The sequence below is a fragment of the Schistocerca nitens genome, chromosome 9 (assembly GCF_023898315.1).
Source record: "Schistocerca nitens isolate TAMUIC-IGC-003100 chromosome 9, iqSchNite1.1, whole genome shotgun sequence".
In the NCBI taxonomy this organism is placed as follows: Eukaryota; Metazoa; Arthropoda; class Insecta; order Orthoptera; family Acrididae; genus Schistocerca; species Schistocerca nitens.
In genome coordinates this window covers 388,175,055-388,192,493 of record NC_064622.1, presented here as the reverse complement: position 1 = coordinate 388,192,493, position 17,439 = coordinate 388,175,055, and the positions used below count along the sequence as shown (strand labels likewise).

The window sequence follows — 17,439 nt, the reverse complement described above, 5'->3', positions numbered from 1 at the left end:
AAAAAAATTATCAAGTGGCATTGTTGGCTGGGAGGCCCCAACCAGTGGAGTTCAGCCACAGGGTTGCAAGTCTTATTTCAGGTGACGCCAAATTGGTGACTTGCCTGTAGGTAATGATGATGAGATAATGAGGAGGACAACACAACACCCAGTCCATGAGTGGAGAAAATCTCCAACACGGCCGAGAATCAAACTCAGACCCACTGCATGGTAGGCAATCACATTACCACTCAGCTAAGCAGGCAGGCTCTCTTTCTACAAATATCCCTAACAACTAGATTCAGGAATTTAAAAGCTCTGTTAGCTTCATAGAAAGTACCTGTGTTCATTGTAAAGCTGCATCATAAGTAGGAATGTATTACTGATTTAGGTAACTATTTCCTTTAAGAAATACTAATATAATCAAGTAATTATCAAGCTATCAGTAGGAGGTAAACAGCAGTTACTTAGTGCACCTAAAGAGCCACAAATCGTTTTTCCTAAAGTAGCAGCTTTCTTTCTAATTTCCTTCATGGAATTTAGCTGACATAAGTATGAATAGCATTAAGCATTACAGTAATGGTTTATTATTAGTACCATACGCAGCTCAAGTTTCTATGGTTTTCTTGTCTTTTGTAATGTATACCCTGATTCTTTACACTCTCCTGAAGGTTCCCCTTTTTGATCAAATCTACAGGTCACAATGGATAGATGAATAAATGAATGATCCTAAATGTCTAAATGGCATAACTATAGATTGCAGAAATATATATTGAGCACCTCTGCTCCAAGTGCACAAAAGGTTTGTACTTCTAAAAGTCTGTGAGATATATACTATTTTAGATTCAGTAACCTCAAGTGGATGGAGACAAAAGAGTTGTGGGAAAGTAGGAGAAGCTGAGGAACAGTTTAAAGTAGTTACACCATTCAGTGAAATAGCTACAAACATTAGTGCTTTTTCATCTATTCAGGCAACTGGTTGGTAGTTTCACCAAAATAAAATGCTGAACAGTAATAGCATCTACACATGTACTCAGCAAATCACTGTAAAGTAGGTTGCAGAGAATACTTTTCATAAGTACTTAATGCCCTATTGACGTGTCAAATGCAATGATGTATGGCCTACCCAACGTGCTACTTCCAGGATTCAGGGAAGTGAGCTTGACAAAAATTGAATCTTCCTTAGGGATTAACAATGAGGGCTGATGAGATGGTACTCATGTCCCACCCCATAAACACTACAGAAATATTTAGAAAATGTTCTCACACTTAAACATGAGGTATTCTCTAAACACAGATGGGGTATGCAGATTCCATCTGGGGAGGGGTGGAAGGAGGGCATCAGGAAGGGCACTGGTCACAAACTGTTACTAAAATTGCCAAAACCCAGATAATATGCCAACTCCACAGCAAAACAGGAAAAGGAGGCACAAAAGAAATGCAATGACATATCATTCAGCAGTACTCTATTGTATTACACATTAAGATTTCTTCACTTTCATTCACAGATAAAGCAACGGAAGAATGGCTTTTCATGTGATGTGTGTGCTTTTAATATTCTAAAATTATCTATACCAACAATGTGGTAAGTGTAAAATTTGGGTTGGAAATTAAGATTCTTTACTGAAAACCAGTTCTTGGTCTATGTCCAATAAGTGTGAAGTTACATATAGTCAAAGCACTCTTAAGATATTACAGATTCTAAATTCAATACCTTTAACAGTGAGCTGGACAAGTAAGATCCTACTGTAGTTTCAAAAGACATATTGGTATTCTCCTGACCCATAAACTGGAAAAATATACCATATCTCAGTCTCTTTCTGGGGATTTGCAGTCTCCATAATGTATCCCAAAATATGTGAGGTATTTTATCACACCTTTGTATCGTGATGAACCAAAGCTATCACACAGAAGAAATTGCAACAGGTCACATCACCACTTTTACTGAAATTATGTTTGTTGTACCCTTCGAAGATTACAACCTTACTCAACACTGAAAAGACCTTCACTGACGTTTCACTTCAAAGCCTTTCTTGTGGCAACACTTTGCTTGTTATTTTCTATGAGGCTTTTTGAACATACAGTGGTGTCAACTTTTCACATTTTGCTTCTCTTTTCATTATTAAGAACATATTTTGGTACAAGGGTGAAATTTTTTCTATTTCTTTGTTGTTATCTATAGTTTGCTTTGAAATGAAGGGAGATTTTGGAGTAATGTCTTGTTGACAAAAAGATCAAACACAGCATATAAACCCACACTGAACAGACACAGAGAAGGATGATCATCATTAAGATGCAACAGCAGCCCCACAGACTCCCCCCTAATGACGTAACTTTTAACAACCACTCAATGCATCAGAGGTATACTTTAATGTTGATGAGTTTTTACAGAATTTTGTACCATTCTTGCAATCCAGACAGCTAAATCGTCATCCCATTTCTCCAGGAATCAAAGCATTACACTACGACACTCACAGTCATTGCTGAAGAGTACTTACCGTATTTACTCGAATCTAAGCCGCACTTTTTTTCCAGTTTTTGTAATCCAAAATACCGCCTGCGGCTTAGAATCGAGTGCAAAGCAAGCGGGAGTTCTGAAAAATGTTGGTGGGTGCCGCCACAACTAACTTCTGCCGTCGAATATATGTAGCGCCACAAAGGCATGATTTGTAGGCACAAAGATAAATACTGGCACCAAAACCTCTGCGTCAGTAAATAAATTTAAAAAAAAAAAAGAAGGTTGAAGACGAGCCTTTTTCCTCCGCCCCGAGTTTCGACCACTGCATTTTGGTACATTATCCAACGAAGTAAATACAAATTCCGTATTGTTCATCTTCGAATGTAGCTGCATTTCAATGTACTACAAAAATGCGACTGGCAAGACTGTTTGGGATGTTTGTCAATATGGCCAACTCTGCGTTCTGAATTTTTTCCTACCTGTGAGAAGAGATGGTTGCTAATAGGAACTTTTATGAATTGTGAATCACATGCAGTATTCTCTTCACCATAAGAATAATACGAATATAAACATTTTGCCATGTATTGTTTAGTGTTTGCTACTACCTCATTTAAATCCTGTCTGCCTAATAAACTACGAAACTAGAGTGAGACAACAGCAAACCCGGAAGAATATACATATCATGTAATGTTTATATTCGTATTATTCTTATGCCTAATAGTGATACAGTCAGAAATGAAGCACGGCAATTGACTAGATTTTTAAATCTAAGATGACTAATTTCTGTGCAGAATGTAATGAACTAAAAAGCCGCCTGCAAAGATTTTCAAACAGAGAAAAATTTTCGTTAAAATTTCGTTCAGAACATCATCTATCATACGCAGTCTATTATTTGGTTCTTGTTGATCATTATCAAAGAAAGCAGTAGTGTAAGTAACAACAAGTGTTTCGCTAATGAGACGATTCCTCTCTCTTTTTTATTTGTAAGCGGCGGTAGCGCGCACCAAAGCAGGCCATGCCGTGAGCAGCGACAAGCCGTAAACACGCACAATCAGAATGCGACAAACAATGCATGACACAGTACAGTAATGCATTTTCAGCTTAGAGTGACGTAAACACCTATAACAAAGAAAACGGCGCTTATCAGATCAAAGAAAAATAAGCAATCAATTCAAACCAGACGAAGCACGTGAAAAGGAAGGGTACCCGTATAAATACGGACGGAGCTCCTGACGCATAGCAATGTCTACCTGGTAAAGCTTAACTGCTAAGCTTACGACTCGAACCAAACTACTGCAGCTGTATCGTCATTCATTCGACCTAAATTGTGTCTCATATTACAATTAGACGAACTTTGTTTCGATTTGGAGGTGGGACCTAAAACTTTTCTCTCCCCTTGAATTTCGAGTCTCAAATTTCAGGTGCGGCTTAGATTCGGGAAAATTTTTTTTCCTTGATTTCGAGTCTCATTTTTCAGGTGCGGCTTAGATTCGAGTGCGGCTTAGATTCGAGTAAATACGGTAGGGTTCACAGTATTAGAGGACTGCTGCAATAAATTAGCCCTCAGCTAAGGAATTCTAGGTTCACCAAAGCTGTGCTCAGCCTGGGCTTTTTAAGGTCTCTATTATGTCGACCCTTTTGAATAATCCGGGTTGGGTGCACAACTTTATGAAGATTACAGATGCAGACAGTGAGATTAGGCCCTTTCTAGAGTGAACCAATTTGAATCACACGTGTATTACATTAAACTCTGACACAATTTCAAAACCTTTTATGGATGAACCAAATTCTGTTTACTTAAACAGTTGTCAGCATCTACTTATATAACTATGTTAAAAACTAAAAAAGTAATGTATGCTAACCAACATCTTTCTGCTGTTCTTGGATCAAAGTTGCCTTTTGTGGTGCTGTCTGCTGCTCAGTCTCTGGAACGACACCCAGCCTAGCTGCAAGTTCTGCAGCAAAGTTGTTTGGTAGTCTACCCTGCAACAAGATATCAAGTATTATTAAGTGTCCTCATTTATGTCCATGTTTCAAGTCACAGTTAATGTAATAATGCAAGGCCAAAACCAAAATTCAGCCAACCATTATATCTACATGCCTTATCAGAACAAAAGGACGAAGAACAGCTCAACATCTTCAACTAATAATAAAATTCCTTGAAGATATTTTTGCCAGTTTTTTATCTATACTTTCGCTTAAGTAATCACATGTAACTTTCAAAATTGAAACTCAGTAAGTTACATTATTTTGATGTATTATGATTAATGACATTTACAATCATGATTGTTCCAAGAGAACAGTTACACAAGTTGTGAAGATGCATGAATATATGTACAAAGGTAGAAAACATACACACAACTCTCTGTACAACACATGACATCTCTTCCAGCTGCTGTAGTTACTTAGAACTCAAAGTTAGTATAATTCATAAAACTGTCAAAAGTGACATTCTGAATCCCCTATTTATCTCTGTAGTTAAGTAACAGTCAGAGTTGATTGATTAAAACAGTTAAAAGGAACTAAAAAATGAGACAATGAGGCCATACTTTCCTAACACTTTGACTGTGACAGATGTGTTCCATGCCGAGTGCGGCTTTATTGTCACCTAATTCTGCTACCTGCATTGGGAACCTACATTTGGGCCACCACCTGTAACTGGTTTTACTACACATTTAGCCTTGCTCCATTCTGAATATTTGAGAGATGGGCACGACAACTTCATCTGTTTCTCTGGGTTTCACCACCCAAATAAAAAACGACACAGTTATACTGACAACACTACAGAAGTAAAAAAATTCAAACCTTTTGACTGCACTAGCACAATAGCTCTATTTCAAGCAACTTCTGAGGGAATATGTCTGCTTAATTGAGAACCCACTGATACAGGAATATCACAATGGAGTGCATTCTTTCACCTGAGGATGTTACTATGAGCCTGCCAGGTGTGGCTAATATGGGTCCAGAAAAGTATAGTAAATTTTCCTCAGGAAGGGCGAAGGGAATTTCACCTTGCAGTCATGAAGCCTTTTATTGTTCAGAGCTTGTCCACAGTGGCCACTGTGTGCTATTTTGTTCCAGGCCCCAAACAACTGCTGAAGATGTAATGTTGACTCCTGGTCAGATCACAGTAAGCCCACCTACAAGGTTTCTTCCTATGCTAATACATCAACAAGTTTGTTCCCCAGAATCCCAATCAGACACAATATCCAGAGGAATACAATGAAGCTCTTAGTATCATGTAGGTCAGAAAGATGATTGTGTATGGTCAAAACCAACGGGCTCTAAGAATAACATTGATTTACAGCCTGGAGACTACTTAGACACACACTGCCGATTAGGAAATTCTCTCAAGTTTCATTGTAAATATAACAAAGCGGTTGAAGAATAGCTCGTAATTCTGTCATAAAAACAGAGCATCCTTATGGTATGACATTTTGTTCTTGACCCATGGAATATGTGAAGGCTTGGTGGTGTGATCCTCTACCCTCATACCATCAGTGTAGATGACTTTTGAAACAGAAAACTCATCAAGAACGGAGAGGAACAAATACCGAAATGCACAGGGACCTACTATTTATTTGGACCAAATAGTAGGTCTACATGGATATGGTTGAGGTGTGAACCATTGGAGGGGGAGGCGGTGGCAGGGTGTTGCTAAAATGATCTGCCAAGAGATTAAATAGTGGAAAGTTGATTTCTGGCCGAAGACACTTCAGACTGTTATAACGTCAAGTTTAACAAATATATTTCAGAACGACACAACACATATAACCTCCTATTAATTAATAGGAGGTTACAGAAGGGAGGCAATTTCTACCAAACAATAAAACATCTGATTTGGAATAATGAAGTTTCAGAAAGAGCAAAACTCCTGATGTATAAGAATTATTACTTCCCTATTGTCACCTATGGTGGAGAAACATGGACAATGACAGAAAAGGACTGGAGCAGACTGCAAGCAGGGGAAATGAAATTTCTCAGAGCAGTTAAGGGAAAAACAAGAATGGACAGAGTAAGGAATGTAGAGATTAGAAAGGACCTCAAACAAAAAAGTATGAGAGAAGAAATTGAAAGAAAGAGATTAAGATGGTATGGGCATGTTAAGAGGATGCATGGGCAGAGACTCCCCAAAATTATGGAAGAACTAAAGATGGATGGGAAAAGACCTAGAGGGCGCCCAAGAACACTGTGGAAAATGGGAGTGAGAATATCTGTTGAAAGGAGAGGTGTGACCTGGCAGCAAGTGGAGGAAGAAAAGCGGTAGGAGGACCGAGCCAAATGGAGAGGACTCGTCAGCACCCAGACCCGGCAGTAGCTGGAGCGGGATTCGGATATAGATAGATAGATAGATAGATAGACAACACATATAAGTCACAGAGTAAGTTGACAAGCAAGACATGTGTACACGTTAGCATTCGAATGAGCACTGAGTCCCAGTCTAGCGGCCGCTGCTCGGCTGGCCGCTTAGGTGGCGCAGCTGCTGCATGGCTGGCAGACAGCGCCGCACGTAGAGGACGCGCGTAATCGCGCGGCGGCACTTTGAATGATAGGCGAGTCACAACACTTTTCCCCCCTTTGAAATTGTTGCACTGGTCTTGATGGAGGTGTCCTGGAGATGGCTAACGTCCATAGGCGTTGTTTGACTCGCTGTAAAGTCTCGAGGAGGAGGCTTCCAGTACGGACGGAAGTGTCCCCGATGATAATGGGTCGAGATGACAGGAGACGTAGGGGTCGAATCTGCTGGGGCCCCCTGCACCAATCTGCCCATTGCGTCAAGTCCAGTTGATATGACAGGAGACATGGGCGATGTGTCGGCGTCTGTTGGAGGAGGAGGCGAGTAGATTTGCTCTGACAGAGGATGGTCATCCGGTCCCTGCATGGGCATGTCTCCTGGTGGCGACCGTTCTTGTGCTGGCATCGCGATGACGGTGAGAGGGCTGCGTTGTGAGTATTGAGAGATGCCAAGATCCCGAGCGTCAGGTAGGGCCAAAAGTGGTGTAGCGGCATTTGGAACAGGCGTTGCTGGCACACGAGGCCGAAGCTGGTCCAAATGACGCACTGCAACACCTGTGTCCGTCTGGATTTCATACAGGCGTCTGCCACGGTGTCTTAAGATGCAGCCCGGGCTCCATTTTGGCTGCCTGCCATATCCCCGTACCCAGACGAGGTCGGCGGCGGTGAACCGGCCAAGGGAAGGCACCCACGGCCGTGAGGTGGGAGGCCGCAGACGATGAAGTAGTGTGCGGGGCTGTCGGCCATGTAAAAGCTCAGCCGGGCTGTGGTCGCCCATGGGGGTGAAACGGTAAGACGCCAGAAACTGGAGAAGCGCATCATCAGCAGAAGAAGTCAGAAGTTTCCGCATCTGAGCTTTAAATGTGCGGACCAGTCGTTCAGCCACAACGTTGGATTGTGGATGGAACGGCGGGGCCATGACATGCATAACGCCGTAACAAGCACAAAAATCCACAAATTCGGAAGAGGCAAATTGCGGACCATTATCAGTAACAAGAGTAGAGGGGAGGCCTTCCAAAGAAAAAATGCGGGCGAGAGCACTGGTGGTTGCCGCGGTGGTAGGCGACGTGCAACGGACAATGAAAGGAAAGTTAGAGTAGGCGTCAATTACGAGGAGCCAATAAGTACCTAAAAAGGGTCCCGCAAAGTCAGCATGAATGTGCTCCCAGGGCTTCTCAGGCAAAGGCTACGGTGACAAAGATGACTTCGGGGCAGCGGCCTGTGACGCACAAGGGCTGCAGGCAGCGACCATGTGTGCTATTTCAGAGTCGATGCCAGGCCAGTACACATGACGGTGCGCCAGAGATTTTGTGCAAGATACACCCTAGTGCCCTTGGTGAAGGAGGCGCAAGACCGAAGCACGCAAAGATGCAGGTACCACGACACGCGGCGAAGCATTGTCAGTGGAGAGGAGGATAACACCATCCCTAGCCGTGAGGCGGTAGTGCAAAGCTTAGTAGTTCCGCAACGGATCAGAAGTCTTAGCGGACGGGCGATCTGGTCAACCCTTCTGAATACAGTGTAAAACCCGGGAGAGGGTAGGGTCAGAACACGTAGCAGCCGCCAGCCTGTCTCCAGTGATGGGGAACCCGTCCACAACCCGCTGCTCGGCAACATCCAGGTGGAAACACAAAAGTTCGACCCTATCGAATGCCTGATCAGGACCCATGGGAAGGCGAGACAGAGCATCAGCATTTGCATGTTGAGCCGTTGGCCGGAAATGAATCTCATAATTGAAATGAGACAAGTAAAGAGCCCAACGCTGGAGGTGGTGTGCAGCCTTGTCGGGAAGTGACGTTGATGGATGAAACAAGGAAACAAGTGGTTTGTGATCCGTAACAAGATGAAATTTTGAGCCATAGAGAAAAACACCAAACTTATGAAGAGCATAAATAATGGCCAAAGCTTCTTTTTCAATTTGAGAATACTTTTGTTGGGCATCCGTGAGCGTTTTGGAGGCATAAGCAATGGGTTGCTCCGAACCGTCAGAAAAACGGTGCGCAGGGCTGCACCGACCCTGTATTGAGAGGCGTCTGTGGCAAGAACAAGATGTTGACCAGGTTGATAAGTAGCCAGGCACGGGGCCTGTTTCAGCATAGTCTTCAATTTCTGGAAAGCCGCATCGCATGACGCGGACCAGTGAAAAGGCACGTTTTTATGCAAAAGGCGATGCAACGGCTGAGCCACCGAAGCCACAGACGGTAAAAACTTGTGATAGTATGCTATTTTCCCCAAGAAGGCCTGCAGTTCCTTAACAGATGAGGGCAAGGAAGGGCATCGATCGCAGCGACAGTTTGCTGAAGCGGACGAATACCATCCCGAGAGAGTTGAAACCACAAGTACGTGATAGATGCCTGAAAAAATTGTGATTTCTGAAGATTACACTTAAGACCGGCAGTCTGTAAGACATGAAAAAGTGTGCGGAGATTTTGAAGATGTTCTTCAGTGGTGGAGCCAGTGACAACAATGTCGTCCATGTAATTGATACACCCAGGGACAGGGAGCAATAATTGTTCCAAGAATCGCTGAAAGAGAGCAGGGGCGCTAGCAACCCCGAATGGCAAGCGTTGGTATTGATAGAAGCCGAAAGGCGTGATAAGGACCAGAAACTGCCGGGAAGCAGCGTCGAGAGGAAGTTGATGATAAGCTTCTGACAGGTCAATTTTAGAAAAATACTTGGCCTCCAGCAAGTTTAGTGAACAGTTCTTCAGGACGGGGCATAGGGTAAGTGTTGATGAGGCATTGAGCATTTACAGTGGCTTTGAAATCGCCACAGAGATGAATATCAGCATTTGGCTTAGCAACGACAACAACAGGAGAGGACCACTCACTGGAAGTGACAGGAAGCAAGACCTCTGAAGTAGTGAGACGATCCAACTCCCATTTTACCCGATCACAAAGGGCCACAGGAATGGGCCGAGCCCGAAAAAACTTAGACCGAGCAGTGGGTTTGAGCATGATATGAGCTTCAAAGTCGTTTGCATGGCCTAACCCAGGAGAAAAAAGGGACGAAAATGTCATCGACAAGGAATCCAGTTGAGCATAAGGAATAGCATCAGAGACAATATTGACAGAGTCATCTATGGAGAACCCAAAAACACGAAAGGTATCGAAACCAAAAAGATTTTCTGCGTTGCTCTGGTCGACCACAAATATGGGAACAGTGAGAACGACGGATTTGTAAGATACTTCAGAATTAAACTGTCCCAAGAGAGAAATCTTCTGTTTATTGTACGCCCGTAATTGCCGAGTGACAGGTGACAGGAGTGGAGAACCCAACTGAAGATACGTCTGAGAATTAACTATAGTGGCAGCAGAACCGGTATCCACTTGCATGCGAACATCTCGACCAAGGATTTGGACAGTGAGGAATAACTTCCCTGAAAGGGAAGAAGTGCAATTGACAGACAACACTGAATCAGAATCAGCGTCACGTTCATGAATATCATGTATGCGTTCGGATTTGCAAACGGAAGACACATGACCTTTCTTTTTGCAATTGTGACACACAGCCCAACGTTGGGGACAATCCTCGCGTGAATGTTTCGTAAAACACCGTGGACATGAAGGAAGTTGCCGGGGGTTTTGCTGCAGTTTCTTAGTGGGTTGTTTACGGCTAGGCCGAGGTTGCGCGTGGGAGCACACTGCGACCACGTCGGCCGGCGGGGATGCGCCGCACGCGTCGTCAACAGCGCACAGAGGTTGTATTTCCCCGACATCACCCCACGCCTCTATTTGGGCCCCAGCAGTGCGAGAAATTTCAAAAGACTGCGCAATGGAGAAAACTTCATCTAGAGTCGGATTCGCCAACTGAAGGGCATGTTGCCAAACTTCTTTGTCGGGCGCCGACCGGATAATAGCATCCTGTACCATGGAATCGGCATAGGATTCTTTGTGAACGTCAGCAACAAATTGACACTTTCGACTGAGGCCGTGAAGTTCAGCAGCCCAAGCGCGATAAGATTGATGTGGCTGTTTTTGACAACGATAAAAGGCAACACGAGAGGCTACCACATGTGTTTGCTTTTGAAAATAGACAGACAGAAGTGAGCACATTTCAGCAAAGGACAAAGATGCAGGATCCTTCAAAGGAGCCAATTGCGACAACAACCGATACATTTGAGGTGAAATCCAGGAAAGGAACAGAGACTTACATGGTTGTTCGTCCGTGACATGAAATGCCAAGAAGTGCTGTCGAAGACATTTTTCATAATCAGACCAGTCTTCCGCCGTCTCATCGTAAGGAGGAAAAGGAGATACAGCCACGACGAGAAACGCCCCGCTTTTGACACTGCGACGAAATCGCGAATCGCCACTGTTAGAAGCGTTTGCTGTTCAAGGAGATTTTGCAATAGTTGCTTGACAGTAGCCATGGAACCCTGTGGGTCAACGGTGAAAAGGAAAAATCCACTACCTCGTCGCCAATTGTTGTAATGTCAAGTTTAACAAATATATTTCAGAACGACACAACACATATAAGTCACAGAGTAAGTTGACAAGCAAGACATGTGTACACGTTAGCATTCGAATGAGCACTGAGTCCCAGTCTAGCGGCCGCTGCTCGGCTGGCCGCTTAGGTGGCGCAGCTGCTACATGGCTGGCAAACAGTGCCGCACGTAGAGGACGCGCGTAATTGCGCAGCGGCGCTTTGAATGATCGGTGAGTCACAACACAGACAAACTGCTGTTAGGACACCAAACGTGGTGTCACCTTTGAGTGAGGTGAAACTTCCCGCTGCAGAAATGGATACAGTGAGTCAGGTGTCCAGGTTAGCTGCAAACATGTACTGTATAATTCATTAGTAATCAGTAGCATCTGATTTGTAAGGGAGACATATGTCGGGAGGCTGCCCACAGGGCTCATCCAAAAGATACCTGTCACAATGGTGCACACAGTCCAGGAGCTGCAATGTCAATCAGAACAGCCAAACTACAGGCCAGATTCCTGTAATCTAGTTGCAATAGGATGCAGGCATTGTAAAGGTGCTAGAGGATGTAGCGGTCTGCACCTCAGGAGCTGTTACTGAACTTAAGCAGAGGATAGTGTCAAGTTTCAACTGGCACTAATTTTTAAGCTAATGAGAATCTATACACATATTCTGTAAACCACAGTGAAGTGCGTGGCAGATGATGTTTTGCACTCTACCATGTTACAGTTTCTTTCCATCCAATCGCATATGGAGCACAAGATGAACGACTGTTAAAATGCCTCTGTGCAGGCAGTAATTAATCTAATCTTGTTCCTGTGGTCTGTACAGGAGCAATACACAGTGAGCTGGTGTCTGTAAATTCAGGTTTTCAGCATTTCTGTGACTCTCCTCCATGAGTCAAATAAATATATCGACATTTGTGCTGCCCTTCATTCAATATATTTAGTATCCCCTGTTAGTCCTATAAGATATGGTTCTGAAATTAACTCCATCCACAGGCCATGGCAGGCCCACCAGCACTGACCAACAACCATGTCACCCTCTGCCAGTAGCATAATGGATGTGATATGGAGGAGGGTAAAGTCAGCACACCACTCTCCTGACTGTAAGCAGTTTTTGTGACTTGGATTCACTACTACTCAGTCAAGTAGCTTCTCAACTGGCATCATGAAGCTTAGAGTGCACCCCATTCCAGTCTTGCCACCAACAAAAAATCTCTGGCAGTACTAGGCATCAAACCTGGGTCCTCCAAATGGCATTGAACCATGTTGATTGCTCAGCCATGGAGGCGGACATGGTTATGCAATACTGGAATATTGTTCTAAAATGGGATGTACAAATGTTTTGCAAGCAGTCTCCTTTGTAGATCAACTGCATTTTTCCAGTACCCTGCTAATGAACTGAAGTTTGTCACCTACACTTTTACCTACATTTGACCCTATGTGATAATTACATTTTATATCCATACAAACTGCTACACTCAGGTATTTGTAGGTGTCGTCCAATTCCAATTGTGACTGATATTGTAATCATAGGACATGACTTTTGAGTGTCTTATGATGTGTACAATTCTACATTTCTGTACTTTTAAAGCAAACTGAAATCTTATCAATATCTGACAAGAAATTTGTACATCTTTTTCATCTGGTGCTTCATTATGTATAACTGCATCACCTGCAACAAGTCTGTGGTTAGTGTGTCAGCCAGGTTATTAATATAAAAAATAAACTGCTAGAGTTACAGACATAGCTTTTCATGGGCAGCAGTGAGTATGCTGGTTTGGCATGACTATGGGGTTCCTATAGCTGAACTTGGAACAATTCTACATGGATCCATCATGTGGTTTACAGCAATGTTTCGTAGTTTCATTCAGCTGCGGTCAACGCAAATCAGAATATAATGAACAACATCCGCAATAACTGATTCACACTAAATACAACTGGAATCCCAGTTAAAGATTTACCTACAGAGACTTTCATGATCAACATAATTACAGACACCACTTACACAAAGGTAATATACAGGTCATTTTCTTGTTGTTTATAGATGATACACACAGGATCATATGCTAAGTAAAGAGCATATTTACAGTTGCATACTGTTGTAATTAATCTGGTACTGCAAGGAGCACTCTTGAAAGTCTAGTGATTTGAAAAAGATGAAGAATAGTTGAACAGTGGGTATCAAAAAGTAGTGGCATTCAAATAAGGAAAACCTGTCCCATTTCAAAGTAGTGCACATAGTTGCCCGGAAAGCGACAGAGGAAAACATCTTTGCAGACAGCTGCGAAAGAATCGATTTCATTAACTTAACGGTGTGCTGATTACGGTGAGGAGGAACACAAATTTGAGCGAGTAAGATTCAATAATCTACCTTAAACAAAAAGTAACAGTAAACATGCCATGTACAAAGCACATAAATGTTCTATTATACATCAACTTATGTCTGTCTATGAAGGCTGTAAGCAGACACCAACTCTGAGGAAACTTCACAGCTTCTATCACACAGAATTACATTTCAAAGTTAGCAAATAAATAAATATTCCTACCTAGGGCATTTTGCTTTTGAAATTTTTCCATGTTACAATAGCAATAGAGTGTAACAAGAAATATAACTGCAAAGAGGGGATACTACATTACATTTTTAGGGAAACAAAGTACTAAAAAACCAAACACTTTTACATTTATTCAATGAGATACATCTTTGTTTAAAGTGATAGTGTTTTCGAACAATTCAATTAAATCCATTTCCTGACTGTTGCTATACTGTAAGGTTATGACATTTGTTAGACTTTTCGAACAATTCAATTAAATCCATTTCCTGACTGTTGCTATAATGTAAGGTTATGACATTTGTCAGACATCTAAGTTTTCCCTTATTACCACCTCTGTCTCTAAATCTCATGGGACTTCAGTCCACATTATAAAATGATAAGTAGAGGCCTGAGGCTTGCTTTTCAAATAAATATTATCAGTTTGAATTCAACACTAATCATTCCACTCACCACACCTGCAGGAGGCTGCTCATCTGGTACTTTATGAGAATTGTCTTCTCCAAACATGTTTGATGGTGGAGGTGCCACATGCTGCTGCTTTGGGTGATGGCTCATAGGTGGGTTCAGCTGTTCACTTTCAGGCTCAGAATTTTCACTTCCACTGACACTAGGTATCTGGAATCAGAGGGATGAGGATAGAGAAGTTAATTATGTCATCTCAGAGATTCAGAGTCTGCAACAGAGATGGTAGACACAAACAAAGATGCTACTGAAACATAAATTCTCTCTTTTCCTTTCATTTTCACTCAAATATATTCATTTCCATTTTATCTATGTAGCTTCGATTTTTAACCATGATGTAGAACAAGAGGACGATCCATACAAGACTTCAGGACAAATTTTTCCCTTTAGTGCCACACATGAGAAGACATGTTAAATTACATGCCAATATTCTTCCTTACTGACACACTGAAGCTCAAAGTCATTTTACCCTTATTCAAAGAATTCTTCAGTACTTAAAAATATTTATGGACAAATATCTACATCATTCTAAATTTACCAGATGTAACCAAGGTCTTTGCATGAAAGTGCCAATGAAGTCAATTTTCTAAGTGTAATGTTGTTTTAATAGTATGATATTGAAATGGATTATTTGTATCACAATTACAAAATGTGGCATATATTTTACGTTTTTCTAGTTATACCTTCGTAATACTGCATCATTCCCATCTATTCGAACTAGAGGAAAAAAGCCAGATCATAACAATAAATTATTCAAGAAAAGAGTAACAAATATAATTTTAGATACAAATGCACACCAGCATTACCAGGCATGAATAGAAGAGGGAGGTACTGATGGTGGTATAAGTACAGGCGGAAAGATTATGAAATCTAAGCTATAGCAGAAGAAGACTCATTACAATAAAGAAGGGAAACATGGTAAGTACAAAAATAAAAAAAACCAGCTAACATAAATGTCACTTGTCTCCAGGACATATCTATATTAGAAATATCCACAAAATACGAAGCAAGATTACCATAATTCTGAATAAATATAATATAAGGGAAGAAATACAGCATCTTCTGTGATTCATAAGATACTTGGTGTTTCTTTGCAGTCTGTCCCAACAAAAGTAGAAGTAGTAATAAAAAATACCAGCACCCACAGAATTTGAAATTAATTCAGAACATCATTCATACATTGCAAGTTATTTTTGAAATTTATTTTTGGTGTTATAAATTATAGACACTCAAATTTAACAGAGTAGTCTACTTTTATAATACAAACAATGATGCCTGCTTCATGTTTGGCACTATGTAAGGTCAAATTTTGCAAATACTTCACAATTCTTTAGAAATTCTATTCAAATTTTTAAATTTGTGTTAGGTGGGAGGAGGGACAGCAATAAATTCAAACCAAAATAGTCACTGAAAACAATTCCACAACAAAATCTACAAGAAGTAAACAATGTTTAAATTCATATTTTCTCCCACTTCAACATTAGAGGAGTGCCTACTCATCATGCTTTATGCTTTTAATATGATTATTTCATTCACATTTTATGTCCAAGGTTACTATGTCTTTAAAGTTTATTCAGCATTCAACAAGTGAAGGAGGATTAGCAAAAGCTGTTACAGTAACATATTTTAATTGAAAGCCCACAATTATATAAAAAAAAAATCCTGCATAAGGAAATTGGAAAGCTAATGGATAAATATCCAGTGCAAGGAAAGTCAACCCAAACCTTTGGAGAGACTGAAAGTGCAAGCTACATCTACTTAAGTGCCTGGCAGATAGTTCAGCGAAAAACCTTCACAATGATTATCTATTCTCCCCCTCTCGAACAGCACGCAGAAAAACAAATACCTCTATCTTTCCGTACAAACTCTGATTTCCCTTATTTTATTATTATGATCATTTCTCCCTTTGTAGGTCGATGTCAACAAAATATTTTTGCATTCAGAGGAAATGGTTGGTGACTGAAATTTCATGAGAAGATCCCGCCGCAACAAGAAACACCTTTATTTTAAAGCTGTCCATCCCTAATCCTGTATCATATCCATGACACTCTCCCCTCTGTTTCTCAACAATACAAAACCTACTACTCTTCTTTGAACTTTCTCGATGTATTCCATTAATCCTACCGTGAAGCAGTACTCAAAAGAGGACAGACAAGCATACTGTCTCTTCAGTAGATATGTTGCATCTACTAAGCGTTCTGACAATAAATCACAGTCTTCGATTGCCTTCCACACGACATTTTTGTGTATTTTCTCCAATTTAAATTGTTAATAATTGTAATTCTTAGGTATTAGTTGCATTTATGACCTTTAGATATGATTGATTTATCATGTAACCAAAGTTAAACAGATTCCTTTCAGCACTCATGTGGATGACCTCACACTTTTCATTTTTTAAGGTTAATTGCCAATTTTTGCCAAGACTGGTATCTTTTCTAAATCATTTTGCTATTTGTTTTGATCTTCTGATTTTTCTCGATTATAAACAAAAGCATCAACTGCAAACAATCAACGACAACTATTCAGATTGTCTCCTAAATTGTTTATGTAAATAACGAACAGCAGAGGGTCTATTACACTACCATGGAGAAAGCCAGAAATCACTTCTGTTGTACTCAATGACATTGCATCAATTACTACAAAATGTGACCCCTCTGACAGGAAATCAAAAATCCAGTTGCATAACTGAGATGATATTCCACAAGCATGCTTGTGAGGTACAGTGTCAAAAGCAGTCTAGAAATCTAGAAATACAGAATAAATTTTAAATCTCTTGTCAATAGTATTCAACATTTCACGTAAGTGAAGAGCTAGTTGTATTTCATAAGAGTGAGGTTTTCTAAATGCATGCTGTTTGTGTATCAATAGACCATTCTCTTCAATGTAATTCATAATGTTTGAACACAATTAATGATATGGAACTGTAATTTAGTGGATTACTCATATTGTCTATTTTGAATATTGATGTGCCCTGTGCAAATTTCCAGTCTTTGGACACGGATCTTTCATCGAGCGGGTGGTTGTATATGATTGTGAAGTATG

At 41.1% G+C, this 17,439-nt stretch overlaps 1 protein-coding gene across 1 annotated transcript in view; it reads right to left on the bottom strand.

Moving 5' to 3' along the window:
- LOC126203691 (WASH complex subunit 2) overlaps positions 1-17,439 on the bottom strand; it is a 194,312-nt gene that overhangs the window by 127,776 nt on the left and 49,097 nt on the right. Inside the window, exons 6-7 of the mRNA XM_049938060.1 lie at positions 14,386-14,550; positions 4,300-4,420 (exon numbers count right to left, since the gene is read on the bottom strand). Of these exons, the coding sequence (XP_049794017.1) occupies positions 4,300-4,420; positions 14,386-14,550 (286 nt within the window). The remainder of the gene's footprint in view (positions 1-4,299; positions 4,421-14,385; positions 14,551-17,439) is intronic.